At 41.8% G+C, this 12834-nt stretch overlaps 1 protein-coding gene across 1 annotated transcript; it reads right to left on the bottom strand.

Annotated features, from left to right (window-relative positions):
• Window positions 1-1932: 1932 nt before the first annotated feature.
• On the bottom strand, window positions 1933-12747 carry LOC125522296 (ABC transporter C family member 10). The gene is made up of 13 exons (XM_048687369.2): window positions 12630-12747; window positions 11799-11865; window positions 10328-11715; window positions 9812-10132; window positions 9657-9743; window positions 8963-9562; window positions 8693-8857; window positions 8230-8524; window positions 7291-7505; window positions 6890-7195; window positions 3197-3260; window positions 2712-2951; window positions 1933-2547 (listed from the first exon to the last, which is right to left on the bottom strand). The coding sequence occupies exons 2-13, from the start codon at window positions 11812-11814 to the stop codon at window positions 2438-2440; spliced, it is 3807 nt and encodes a 1268-aa protein (XP_048543326.1). The 5' UTR covers window positions 11815-11865; window positions 12630-12747; the 3' UTR covers window positions 1933-2437.
• Window positions 12748-12834: the final 87 nt, after the last annotated feature.

Raw genomic sequence — 12834 nt, forward strand, 5'->3', positions numbered from 1 at the left:
CGAAAATGAGAAAATGAAAAACAAATGAGGTTGCGGCTTCCAGCGCTCCTGGGCTGGCCCATCTTGCGCTCCACCTTCACGTGAGGCTTCCCTACGTCTCGCTCTAACCATAACGCAGTTCTTTTCAGCCAGTCCTACCGGTTTTCGAAAACTTCTTAAAGGTAGAGGTTCCACCGGTTTTTTCTAGAATTATTTCCCTTTGTTTTTCTTCTTCTTATTTGTTCTTTTCTTTTTGTTTTTCATTTTCTCCCTTTTTGTGGATTTCTTTTCTAATTCATGATTTTCCCCCAAATTTATGAACTTTTATTTCAAATTTGTGAATTTTTAGCCCGTGAATTGTTTTTCAGATTCATGAACTTTTTTTGAGTGCATTCAATTTTAGGTCTGAATTTTTTTCAACTTCGTGAACTTTGTTTTCAAACTTCATGGTATTTTTTAAAATTCCACAAAGTTTTCTCAAATCTCGTGAACTTTTTCAAATTTCCTGACCTTTACATTTGAACTATTTCCAAATTTGTTAACTTTTTCTATTTCATTTAGTTTCTCCCATTTTTGCAAACTTTTTTCGAATTTGTGAAGTTTTTTCAAATATCGTGATCTTATTTAAAAACAAACTTTTTCCCAATTTTCATGAAATTTTTTAAAATTTTGATTTTTTAATTATTCAAACTTGTTTGTTCAAATTTTTTAGAACTTAATGGTTGGTGATCAACCCATCAATAGGGGGCGGTCAAAGGTTGAGTCAAATCCGTGAATTTTTTTCTTTGTAGAATTTATGATTTTTTATATGTTTACATCTTACGAAACAAGATCCTGTTTTTTCTTTTAGCGAACAGTAATGGGACGGCCTGCAAGCACACACGTGAGCGCCAGGTCGCGCAAGTAGCGCTTAAGGCACTAAAGAGAGGCTCTCTGCGTTCGCACCATATTGCGCTCATCTCGTCTTCTCGAACTCATGAAAAATCGAACACGGCGGCCGACGGGATCCGCGCCACCTTTCCCCGCTGGCATGGCCGGAGAGAATTAGGAATGTTTGGCATCGAGGATGGAACGTGAAGGATTCTAGGATGGCCATGTCAGGCGCATGCCGGTGATGCGCTAATTGGCCTTTTCACTATTTATTTTAGGATGGCCATGTCTGGGTTCAAGTCTTACACTCGATATTGGTGCTTGCATTATTCCTGGATTTATTTTAGGCTTCCGGCGATGTGCATTCAATGGGAGGAGAATTTTCAGTCGACTACGAGACGTCTGTGATGACTTCGTAAAATCTCAAGATGTTATGCCGGCTCAGTCACTTGGAGGTGCTCAACTGCTCATAAGGTAGGGTGTGCATGTGTGCGTTCATAGAGAGTGAATGTATGCTCGTGTATGTCAATGACTTCAATTGTACCGTGTTAAAAAAAAGACTGGTATGAACAACAGTCGGTGAATTGTGCCATTCACACAGGGGAGGGCTTACTCCTACATTTTTCAGAATCCAGCGAAGCAAAGAAGCACAAAGGTGCAGGTACCCATTTAAAAAGTTAAAAAATATCCAATTTTGTTAATCAATAGTCATTCTTGGATTAGAAGATTTTTCTTCATAGTGAAAAAGTAGAATGAGAAAGCTAATGAACCTTAAATCCACCCTCGGAATTTACAAAGTCGACGGATTTTCCTTTTGCTACGCTCTGCACGTGCAACCTCGGGGATTTTGCTAGTTCAATGTGGAAACAGGGCCTTTATGTCCAACAAAAAAATTTAGACACGATGCAACCGATCCACTGATTCAGCCACGTCATTCAAAACCATGAACATGTGCAGAAACAACCCAATCCATGTGCAGAAACAACGCATTGGATCCTATCTATACAATGGCATCCTTTCCTCCCAAGTTTCTTTCTCAAACAGATCACAGTGCTCTGTCTCCAGTGTACAAACAAAAGCAAATACTCCGGATATGCATCGCAATATAAATAGGCAAGGTGCTTTCCGTTGGAGAAATACATCGACAACTGAAACCAATCAGATATATTTACATTGCATAGCCTGAAACCTCATGTATAAAGTCGACGCATTCAGCACAAGCTTGCTAAGCTGCTGTAAATGATGAGGAAGTGAATGCACTATCTAGTCGACAAAGGACTTGACCAAACACGTATCTGAAACTCGTATCGCAGGCAGAGGTTGCAGATTTGAAGTCCCTCCAATTTAGCGTTCTATATTTTATTACTGGAGCAAGGAGAAATCTTCAGGGATTTACTCTGTTCAGCTTCACCAGTCCAGCGTATTGCACAGAATTTCTGGTAGCAATAGATATCAAACGAAATTTTCAGGAAACTGACCAATACTCATTGACCAGAGATCAATTCAGGGATTATTGTATATCTTCAGGCATAACACTTTTTCCTAAGAGCTGATTTATCAAGTGAGCAATCAAAATCTGCAGTCTCTTCTAAATATCTGTGTTCGATGTGTGTGACCGGTACTCCTCGACCAGCTTGCAAAAGAGAGATCCTTCAGTTTCCATGAGCTTTGTAGGTTTGTCATACTCCACTGCTTTCCCTGGAAGTGTTCATATATAACTCATTAGTATGGGAAAGATCCAGAATACATTTCGCTTCAACTACAGTTTGTACATTCCATATTAATTTCGGGTCAATAAGACGATGAGTTCTACAAACAGGTCACTGTATGTTTCTTATAAATTGCTGGTAAGAGAAACATACCGTCGCTCATTGCAAGTACCATATCGCAGTCCATAACTGTTGGTATACGGTGGGCCACTGTAATAACAGTGGAATATTTGAATTCTGTTCGGATCGTTTTCTGAAGGATAGCATCTGTTGCATTGTCTATAGAGGCTGTCGCTTCATCAAGAACCAAGATGCGGCATCTTCTCAGAAGTGCGCGTCCCAGACAGAAGAGCTGCCTTTGGCCCATACTCCAGTTCGACCCGTCTTGCACAACTATTATGATGAGATCTTGATCAGTACTATGAATGAGACAGTTCCAACACCATGCTAGCAAAAGGATATAGCTAAATATGTCTAGGATTACTAACATTTTGACATATTTATTGTCACATGTATTTTCACACCTATTTTCAGTTTCTAAAATCATTTGTTACAGCAGAGTTTTCTGTTTAGCCAATTTATTGTTTTAAAAAATAAACTACATAAACCAAAAAAAAAGATGAATTGAAGTTTCCTACCATGTGAATCCAATCCATGTTCCTTCTCCCGGACAGCTTCAAGAAGTTGACATTTGTCAAGAACCTGCAGCATAATAACAATTAGAGTAACCACATTAGTGACTCCCTTTGAAATGTACATATGCCATAAACTGAGAAACGGGGGCTCTAATCCTAAGCTCAGCTTCAAGAGGTGTAGCTTTACACTCCTACCAGGCCATCACCCTTGTTTGAGTTCTCCTGAACTAAAATTTGGGTACATATTTCTTCAATCAGTAAAAAATTGTCTAGTTCCTCCTAAGCAATCTAGTTTTACTTTCTGAAAGCGCTAGGTATATCAAAGTAACTGGGCTGAATTCATATTGAATTGCAACAATACTAAAAGAGGACTGCCTCATGATTAAAGATCACATCAGGTTCTTGTCAACGGCCTGTACATATATACATGTACATGTGGTAACTGTGCAGGAAACCACTGGGGAAAATACGCAGGCTATGCATGGAAAGTGATATAACTCTTGACACCCCCAGCCCCTGGCCTTGGATCCATAACACTGAGTTTGGAGAGATAAAATTACTGTTGAAAGCCACGAGCCACAAGACTAGCTTTGTAGCATTCAAGAGAACCATCAGAGAGAGTCTTAACCTTGTAGACCCACTTACAAATGATTGGACAAACATGGGGAGGAAGAGAAACAAGATCCCACGTGTCAGTACGCTTAAGAACAGTAACTCTGCCTTCGCAAGCTGCCATTTGGATGAACACCAACATCATGATAATAAGTTCGCTCTAGAACAACTACGCTAGTGCTAGAAAAAACACACCAGTCATCAGGCGGAAGCAGGCGATGACGTAAGCCACAAGTAGGCTGAGTCAAGGAAGATGGCACATGAGAAGCAGATGGCTTATTAGTAGAATCATCCACAACACATGGACAACGAGTATAATAATGAGAAAAGGAGGGAAGAATAGGAGGAGGAAGAGGTGCATCGATCATCGGCATTCTCAAGAAGATGACGATGCTTACGCTCAGCCACACCATTTTGAGCATGAGCACCAGGATAAGAAAACCGAGAAAGAGTATCCTACTCAGCAAGGACACCACGTAACATCTTGGAGATATATTCTCCAATAGAGTCAGCATGAAACAGGCGAATAGGCATAGAGAACTGATTGTGAACCATGGCAGCAAAACACTTATATAGAGAGATAAACTCACTGCAAGAAGGCATAAACTAAAGCCAAGTATAGCAAGAGAAATCATCTAAAAGATACCAAAGGAGTAATATAGTATTGATGGCCCCCTTCCGAAGCGAAGGGGGACAGACCCCATACATCAGAATGAATTAAATCAAAAGGACGTTGAGCACTGACTCACTAGTATGATAGGCTAATTGAATCTGTTTGCCAAACCTACAAACCTGACACTCTAAAGATATTTCTCCTAAGATAGACCCTAGAAGACCTCGAAGAACTAAAGATGATAGACAAGAACCAAAAAGATGACCTAGTCAGTGATGCCACTGCTGAAAGGAACCAGTAGGTAAAGCGACAGAAGCAAAGGGATTGGCGACAATGGTGGCAACAGAAGGAACGTGAAGCCAGTCTAACTCCGAAAGACCCTGGAAGTCATGGTGGCGACGCCCAACACCAAGCAGGGTACACGCGCGACCATCCTAAACAAAACAAGAATTAACGTTAAGAATGACATGACAACCATAATCAGTAAGTTGACCAATAGAAAACAGGTTCATGGTAAGTCAGGGAACATGAGCAACATCAGTAACAGAAAAAGAAGAAGTGTTTAGAGTTCCTTGACTAGCAACATAAAGAGGAGCACCATCATATGTGATAACATGAACAGGAAAATCGAGGGGTCTAAGAGAGGACAAGGTGTAAGCATCAAAAGACAAATGAAAAGAAGCTCCATAATCCAGAAACTATGGATGTACCTGACCTATGTAGGTGGTGCTCGCGGAGTGCCAGAAGCATTAGTCACAAAACCTATAGTACTCGCCAAAGAAGAACCTGAAGGGGCAAGCAAACGCTTAACTCTCACAATATCCTGCTCAATCAAGACAATGGGTGAGGGTCTCGCAGTAGAAGCACGGTCCCAGAAGAAGATGTGTGTGCTTTGTTGCACTTGTCCCGCTTCTTCGTGAAGCAATCAGACTCGGGGTGACCATCCTTGTTGCAGTAGCCACAATGAGCATGAGAGCTACCCTCACCACCACCCGGAGGAGTTGGCAGGAGTGCCAGAGCATTGGGCGAGAAAGAGCCGATGCACCATACATCATAACAGGAGCATGAACAACAAGCACAAAGGGAGAGCTCAAGTAAACCAGCACCACGTAGGCGAGACTCCTCAGCACGAATCTCAGAAAGCGACTCCACAAGAGAAACACAACCACGAGCAAACAGCTGAGCGTGCATTGTGGAGCCGAGACAAGAACTTGTAGACATGATGAAACTCCTTACTCCTGGTGTGATTGCACAACCTAGCCGCGCTGGAAAGTACCACGACGAGCAGTGCGAAGAGAGTCAAGTTGGCGCTAGATAACAAAACTTTGTGCATAGAAATCATTAACAATGGAGGCACCCTGCTAAAGAGCTAGCATGCTCCTGGCGGACCATAAACAAGTATAAGGCACCACCAGAGGGATGTTAGCGCTGGCGAAAACGGGTCCACATCTCGAAGACGGTAGTGAGGCCCATAAAGTAAGAGGCAAACTGAGGCAGAACACTATATGTGAGAGCAACCACGACATGAGCATCATCATTGAATCACTAAGTATAAGCAGATAGAGCATCATGGTAAGTGGGAAGAGCCTCCTCATATGTCAGCACCTTCTAGTCAAACCGCAACATCAATAGCAACCTTAGTTGCATCCGCGGCAAGAGCCGGTGTCACCGGCGGGGTAGGAGTCACAAGAGGAACCAGGTGCGGCGAACATGGGACCTCACCAGAAAGAACACCCTAGAGAAGAACGCCACGCATATGAATGCACATAAAGGCAACAACTGTTAGCACCACCAATAATTATCGGGCAATGAGGGATGGCAACATAGGCTGACGACGAAGGCATGGTACTTGTTTTTTGCGGGAGGAGTGGGCGACGCATCGAGAGGCCGACAGTTGGTGGCCAGGAGGCACGGCTGTGGACCAGATTGAACTGGGGGCAGAACGGCATGAGGAGGGTTTGGTGCAAAATTAGGAGATGACGAAGGCGGGTGGTGGTGTGTGTCTAGGAAGGCGACGGTGCAAGCCGGTGGGGATAGGGCAGTGCAGATCGAGGAACTGGTGAGATGGACCGGGGCGCGGTTGGCAAGACGGGGCAGATCGAGCAAGACACTTTGGGTCGAGCGAGGCAGGTTGGGTGGAGTTGGTTGAATAGGGGCAGGAAGAGAGGAAGCAGCCGCAGAAGAGAACTGCCGCAGCCAGCAGCATAGCCATCGAAGACGAGGAAGCGACGGCGCGCTAGAGGATCAAGCACGAGTTGACCGTACAAAAAAAGAACTAGGGCTCTAATACCATGCATGTTAGTAAATATGCAACTTGTATTTCCTAGGAAACCCCTCGCACAACGGGGAAACACATGCTATACATGGAACATAATATAACTCTTTCGGTAATGATACCTTATCATCATAATCTTATCTTATCATTGAGTAAGATGAGAAAAGTCAACATTGTTAGTTGTGTATAATCTTACCTCCCATATTTGTTCATCTAAGAATTGCCCAAGAGGATCTAGATTGTATCTTATTGTGCCCTGAAAAAGTGTAGGATCTTGTGGAATGATACCCAAACGTGAACGCAGATCATGTAAGCCTATCATAGTGATATCCACAGAGTCAATAATTACTTTCCCTTCGGCAGGTTCAACAAGACGAAACAATGCACCAATTAAGGTTGTCTTCCCACTTCCTGTTCGGCCAACTATACCAATCTTATCTCCACCTTCAAACTTGCAAGTGATTCCATGTAGTACAAGTGGAAGATCTATCCTATACCTGATCTGTCAAATGAAAATCAATTGCATACATCTGTAAGAAGTGTTAATACAATTTTTTACCTTGTAAGGTGTACATGTAGATATTTATGTCAAATTACCTTCAAATCCCTAATCTCCACATTGCCATTTTGGGGCCAATCTGGTAACGGTCGATTTTCTTCAACAACTTCTGTTGCTTCACTTTGTATGTCCATGTACTGGTTCACCCGTTCGACTGATATTATTTGATTCCCAAGGTTGCATTGGAATTGAACAGAGGCAACAAACATAATGTTTAAGGAAAGACCATAGGACAATGCCATTCCCACAAAACCTGTGAAGGTACCAAAGCGAGGAATTAGTTCTACTATTTGTAATATTAATGCCCTTGGAATTAATTCTACTATGATAGTATCAAATACTTTATTTAGTTAATTTCGACACATGAGCATTAGGACTAAAACTGCATCTTCATAAAAGATACAAGCATATACATAAAATCATCAGAACAAGTGGTAGCTTGAGAACATATGGTGTTTTATATTCACCTTATTTTGCCTGGCAGAATGCAGCAAATGTATTTTTCTTGGAACAATAAACATTATTACCTCAGTTCATATATACAAGGCGTTATAGAACATATTCAGTCGAAAATTTATAACTTAGTACAACTTTGTACTAAATCAGTGGTACTTATTTTGGGACAGAGGAAGTATTATATAAGTAAAAAGTATTTGCACTCGTAGGTCAAAATACTATCATTAGATTTTTCATCAATATTATTTCCATACTATAACTCTCTTCTAGTTTTCTACAAACATATACATATAAAAAGTACGGTTCAAATAAGTTTGCCAGAACCCATGTCATGTGTGAAACGACATCTATTTACGAGTGGAGGAGTCAATGAAAAGGTACCAACATTTACGTGTCAGTGCATCTAAGATCTAACACCTTAATTTGCAAATCAGATACAAGCAACAATGGCCATAGAATGAGCTGGCTACTCAATTTTGTCCAAATATTTCAATCACCATGGTGTTCATATAATTGCTTACCGGGGCTAAAGGTTCCTTGAGGAAGAAGGGCCATGACAAAGGCAGAAAAAGAAAGAACTGCGGCGCTCATTATCTCCAGACGTTGAATCAACCATTCAGTTGCTGCAAAATTATAGAAATATGGACTAGCATTCATGTCAACAAGATCCAAATTTTTAGCAAAGAAACGATCTTCTTCCTCAAAGGCCCTGATTGTTATAGCCCCTGAAATCGATTCACCCAAGTGATTTGCTAGAGCAGACTTGGTAGTACCATTGATCCGCATCAATTCCTTGGCCGAGGCAAGATAGTACCTCTGCATGACCAAACATAACAGGTTCGGTTAATGAGAACACTTAATGCAAAACTGTAGGCTCATTCACTCACGGACTAAAATAGCAGCACAGAACATCAATTGGTGATTGAAATCGAATAATCTTACACATGAGCCTTACCCACAAAGAAAAAAAGTCATATCGATTACCTGCAACCAAATTGCCAAAACTATCATTGGTACGGCTATGAACAGAACTTGCCACATAATAACAACCAATACCCCTAGATTGCTATATGCAATTAGGCTGCCACCAAGGCTAAGCGCAAAGGCAAATGGAAAATCAAGGTCAATGATACTCAAATCTGAAGAGACCTGTAGTAGAAGAAAAAGAGAAGGAGTTAATCTATCGTAAGAAATATCTCTGGTGTAACACGTAACTGAAATTTAATGTATTTTCCATTCATTGAGAATTCTTACCCGGCTAAGAACCCTTCCTAGAGGAGTAGAGTCAAAAAAGGACATTGGTGCATGGAACAATGAATTGAGCAACTGGGAAAATATGGATCTTGATGTCTGGATCCCAAGAACCACGACCAGCAAATATCTTGATAGCAAGAAGAACATTGTGCAAACTCCGGTAATAATGTACACGGAAATTAACTTCAGCGCACTAACATGAGGATTCTGAACATTAGCAGCCATCCACCAATTCTGTAATATTTGCCCAGCTACAAAAAATGTGTGGGAAATCATTGACAACGAGAAATACAGGAGGCCTTTGTTCTGGCGCAGGTAAAGCATATAAGGCTTAACACCTGCATCCCCTGTTTCTCTTTCCTCTTTCTTGATCAGTTGATCTGCCGGCGATAGCTTCCCAGACTCTGTATATCTACTTCGATGAATATCAAGTGTCTCCTTTATTGATACTTCCTTAGGTCTTTGAGTGGGTTTGCTGTTATTAAGATCCGAAACTCCAATAATATCTTTATGGGCACTTACAAGGTCTTCAAATTCTTCACAATCTACCAATAGGTCTTGATAAGGTGCAGACCGAATAACCTCTCCATGTGACATAAACTGCCAAGAATCATCAATAGTTTTAGATGACACTAAAAATTAAATAAAGCTAATTACAGATAAATATCTAATTCTTCGAAGTGGAGAGAAGTACCAAAATGGAGTCAAATATGGGTAGAAAATCCACTTGGTGCGTCACCAAAAGAACAGTCTTCTCTGATAGTGCACTCATGACATATTCCTGTTAGAAAGAGCTTTGTAAAACAGTTCACGATCAAATAGAAATAGAAATAGAAATAGAATCCTTACATTGAAAAGACTTGTGGCTGTATGGGCATCAACAGCACTGAAAGGGTCATCAAGAAGATAGATGTCTGCATTTTGGTATAGTGCACGAGCAAGCTGGACGCGCTGCTTCTGACCACCACTAAGATTTACTCCTCTCTCCCCAATTTGAGTGCAATCTCCATATGGCAACATTTCAAGATCCTTGACCAACGAACACCTCATGAGTGTGTTGTGGTATCTTTCCTCATCCATCGACGATCCAAAGAGAATATTGTCTCGCACAGTTCCTGATTGGATCCATGCATTCTGAGAAATATATGCTATCTTCCCGCAGACTTGGATCTGGAAATTTTATGCAAAGATCATTAATTTTATATAAAGCTGTTACGAAAAAATGAATTCATTAACATACTTCATGTTGGAAAATATTGTCAAGCATAATTTTCATAAATTGCAAACCAAACATGATGCAGTTGTCAACATAACATGGATATGGCAGCTATTTCTTTAACATATGAAGTTAGTAAAAATTCATACCATGCCTTCAGTTTTTGGTACCTCTCCGAGTACAGCAGCCAAAAGCGTCGACTTTCCTGATCCTACCTCTCCACAAATCGCAATCTTTTCTCCACCTTTGACAATCAGATTTATATTATTTAGAGTTGGTTTTGATGTGTTCTCGTCCCACGAGAAGCTACACAGATTCATCTCTATAGGGTAATCAATGCCAACAAAGTATTTTTTCCTAACTTGCCCGTTTAGCTCAGGTGCATCAAGGAACTTTGATATCCGAGTGAACGCAACCTTAGCTTGTATCACAACTGCAATAACTTCTGGTACTAACCTTATTGGTTCTTGCACAAGACGTAGAGTTGCCACAAAGGTGAAGACATTGCTAGCATCAAGAGGGATTTTCAAAAGATAGCATGTCAGAAAGGTCGCTGCCGAAACCAAAACAGGTGAAGACCAGAACATGAAAGTGTTGTATGCCCTCATAAGCTGAAATGCTGACAACAACTTGTACTCAACCTTTCTCAGCCCCTCGATGACCTTCTTGAAGTGAACTTCCCAAGCATACAGTTTCAAGATCTTCATATGAACCAATGACTCAGACATGGCTTTCAATCTCACATCTTGTGCTTCCATAAGTTTAGTCTTGCATTTGTGTTGCAGTCTAGCCAATGGAACGTTGCACAGTACGGTCAGAATGATGACAACCAAAGATGAAATCATTGCAGCACCAACCGCATTGTATAGAATTGCCAGAGCAATGCAAAGCTGAACACTTGTTGTCCATGTTTGATGGAACCAGTATGGGGATTCTCCAATCCGATATGCATCGACAGTCACATAGTTTATAATGTTTCCAGAGGAGTGCTTCACTTTTGCTGCATTTGATAGCTTTTGTTGTTTCTTATAAATAGCTGCCGACAGGAGTGACCTCACCTGCAGTCCTAATCTCCGAGTGCGGAAATACCACTGTCTCTGTGACAAAGATTCACAGCATTTGCAAATGAACAGTAACGCAGCAAGCACATAACCTTCGTGTTTAAAGGTCCCTTTCCCAAGTGATACATTGATGAATGCCTTGAGAATAATTGGGCCCGTTGATACGGCAAGAACCCTGAGCAAAGCAAAGAAACCCGAGACCAAGATGGCACGCCTGTGACAGGAAACAATAGTCCAGAAGAATGATGGTGTGGCGTGTGACGACGACTGCTTCTTTCCATTCAGCTTCTCCATGAACATCGAGTACTGGTTGCATGCTCGATCTGTGGCGCCTAGAAGTGGCATGTCTTTGTCCTCAAGGGGTTTCTTGTAGCCCATCTTCATTAGAGGATTCAACCACCAAAATGACATCTTGCTGAAAACCCCAGCTTTAGCAAAGGGAGTCACCTGACTCTCAGAATCAGCTACCTCTTCGTCTGAAAAAATAATAGCTTTAGCAAAGGTAGCAGAAGTGATGCGGCTAGCTATGTAAGATGAGGAAATTGAAGAGAGGATTTACCTGTGAGGGAACCCATCTGTGTGCGCAATCTCTGTTGCTCCCAGGTGGACAAGCTCCTGTTGCAGCCCTGCACCAACCATGAACAGAGAACTAGTTAGGACTTAGGACAGAGAACAGATACTCTTTCTCTATGAAGGAGCAGACGAGGAACAGATACTACAAATACTGGTACAAGAGCAACCTCAGAGTCCAAAATCCAAATCCCATGAAATTATCTAGAGGGGACGCGCAGAAATTTGAACACTCGCTCGGAACACAAAGATCACATTGCCACATAAAAATAAAAGAAACCCAAAGCTGAAGAAGAAAACTGCACTGTTTTGTTTGGCTACAAGAACTGTTTTGTTTGGCTAAGAAAGATCGACAGGAAAAGCAACAAATTGCGCCCGTATTGCAACCTAACCTATGAAGCAATGGGCCGGTAGTAGCGCCTCAAGTTGGGAATGAGCCGGCCCGCTCTGGCCCGGACCTGGTCCCTGGTGGCCCCTATAATCTACACAGGGATATGGGACCGACCCAATGGTCCAGGAGTGACTCTGGCCCCATGTCCCATTGTGCGATATGGTCCGACCCAAATAATACATGAGAACTTTCATGATCACTATAATTCAAGAATATGTTTCATTACCAGAACATGTCTAATCAACAAAACATGCATGATTACATCACTAGGGCACACTGAAAAGAAAATCAGGACAAAATCCTCAGCCATGACATGATCACACGACAACAACCTGATGAACATAGATAAACATTTTATCGCTCTAAATCACCCCAAAATCAACTTCAGATTAATGAATCTACTTATGCTTCAAACCAACTGATACATACCTGTGCACAAAGGACACGGCGCCCTCCGCCTCCTCCTCCTCCTTGCCCCGAGCTTGTTGTCCGTCCAAGCTATATAAGCTGCAGGGCTCGGCGCCGCAAGCTCTTTTATTGCCACGACCACGAGGACGTCACTGACAACGTGCGGACTCGATATGTTCGTGTGTGCAAGTTTTGTAATCTCCTGTGATACGTTGAGATCGGCAGC

Source organism: Triticum urartu, chromosome 7A, assembly GCF_056163025.1.
Source record: "Triticum urartu cultivar PI428250 chromosome 7A, HENAU_Tu73, whole genome shotgun sequence".
Lineage (NCBI taxonomy): Eukaryota > Viridiplantae > Streptophyta > Magnoliopsida > Poales > Poaceae > Triticum > Triticum urartu.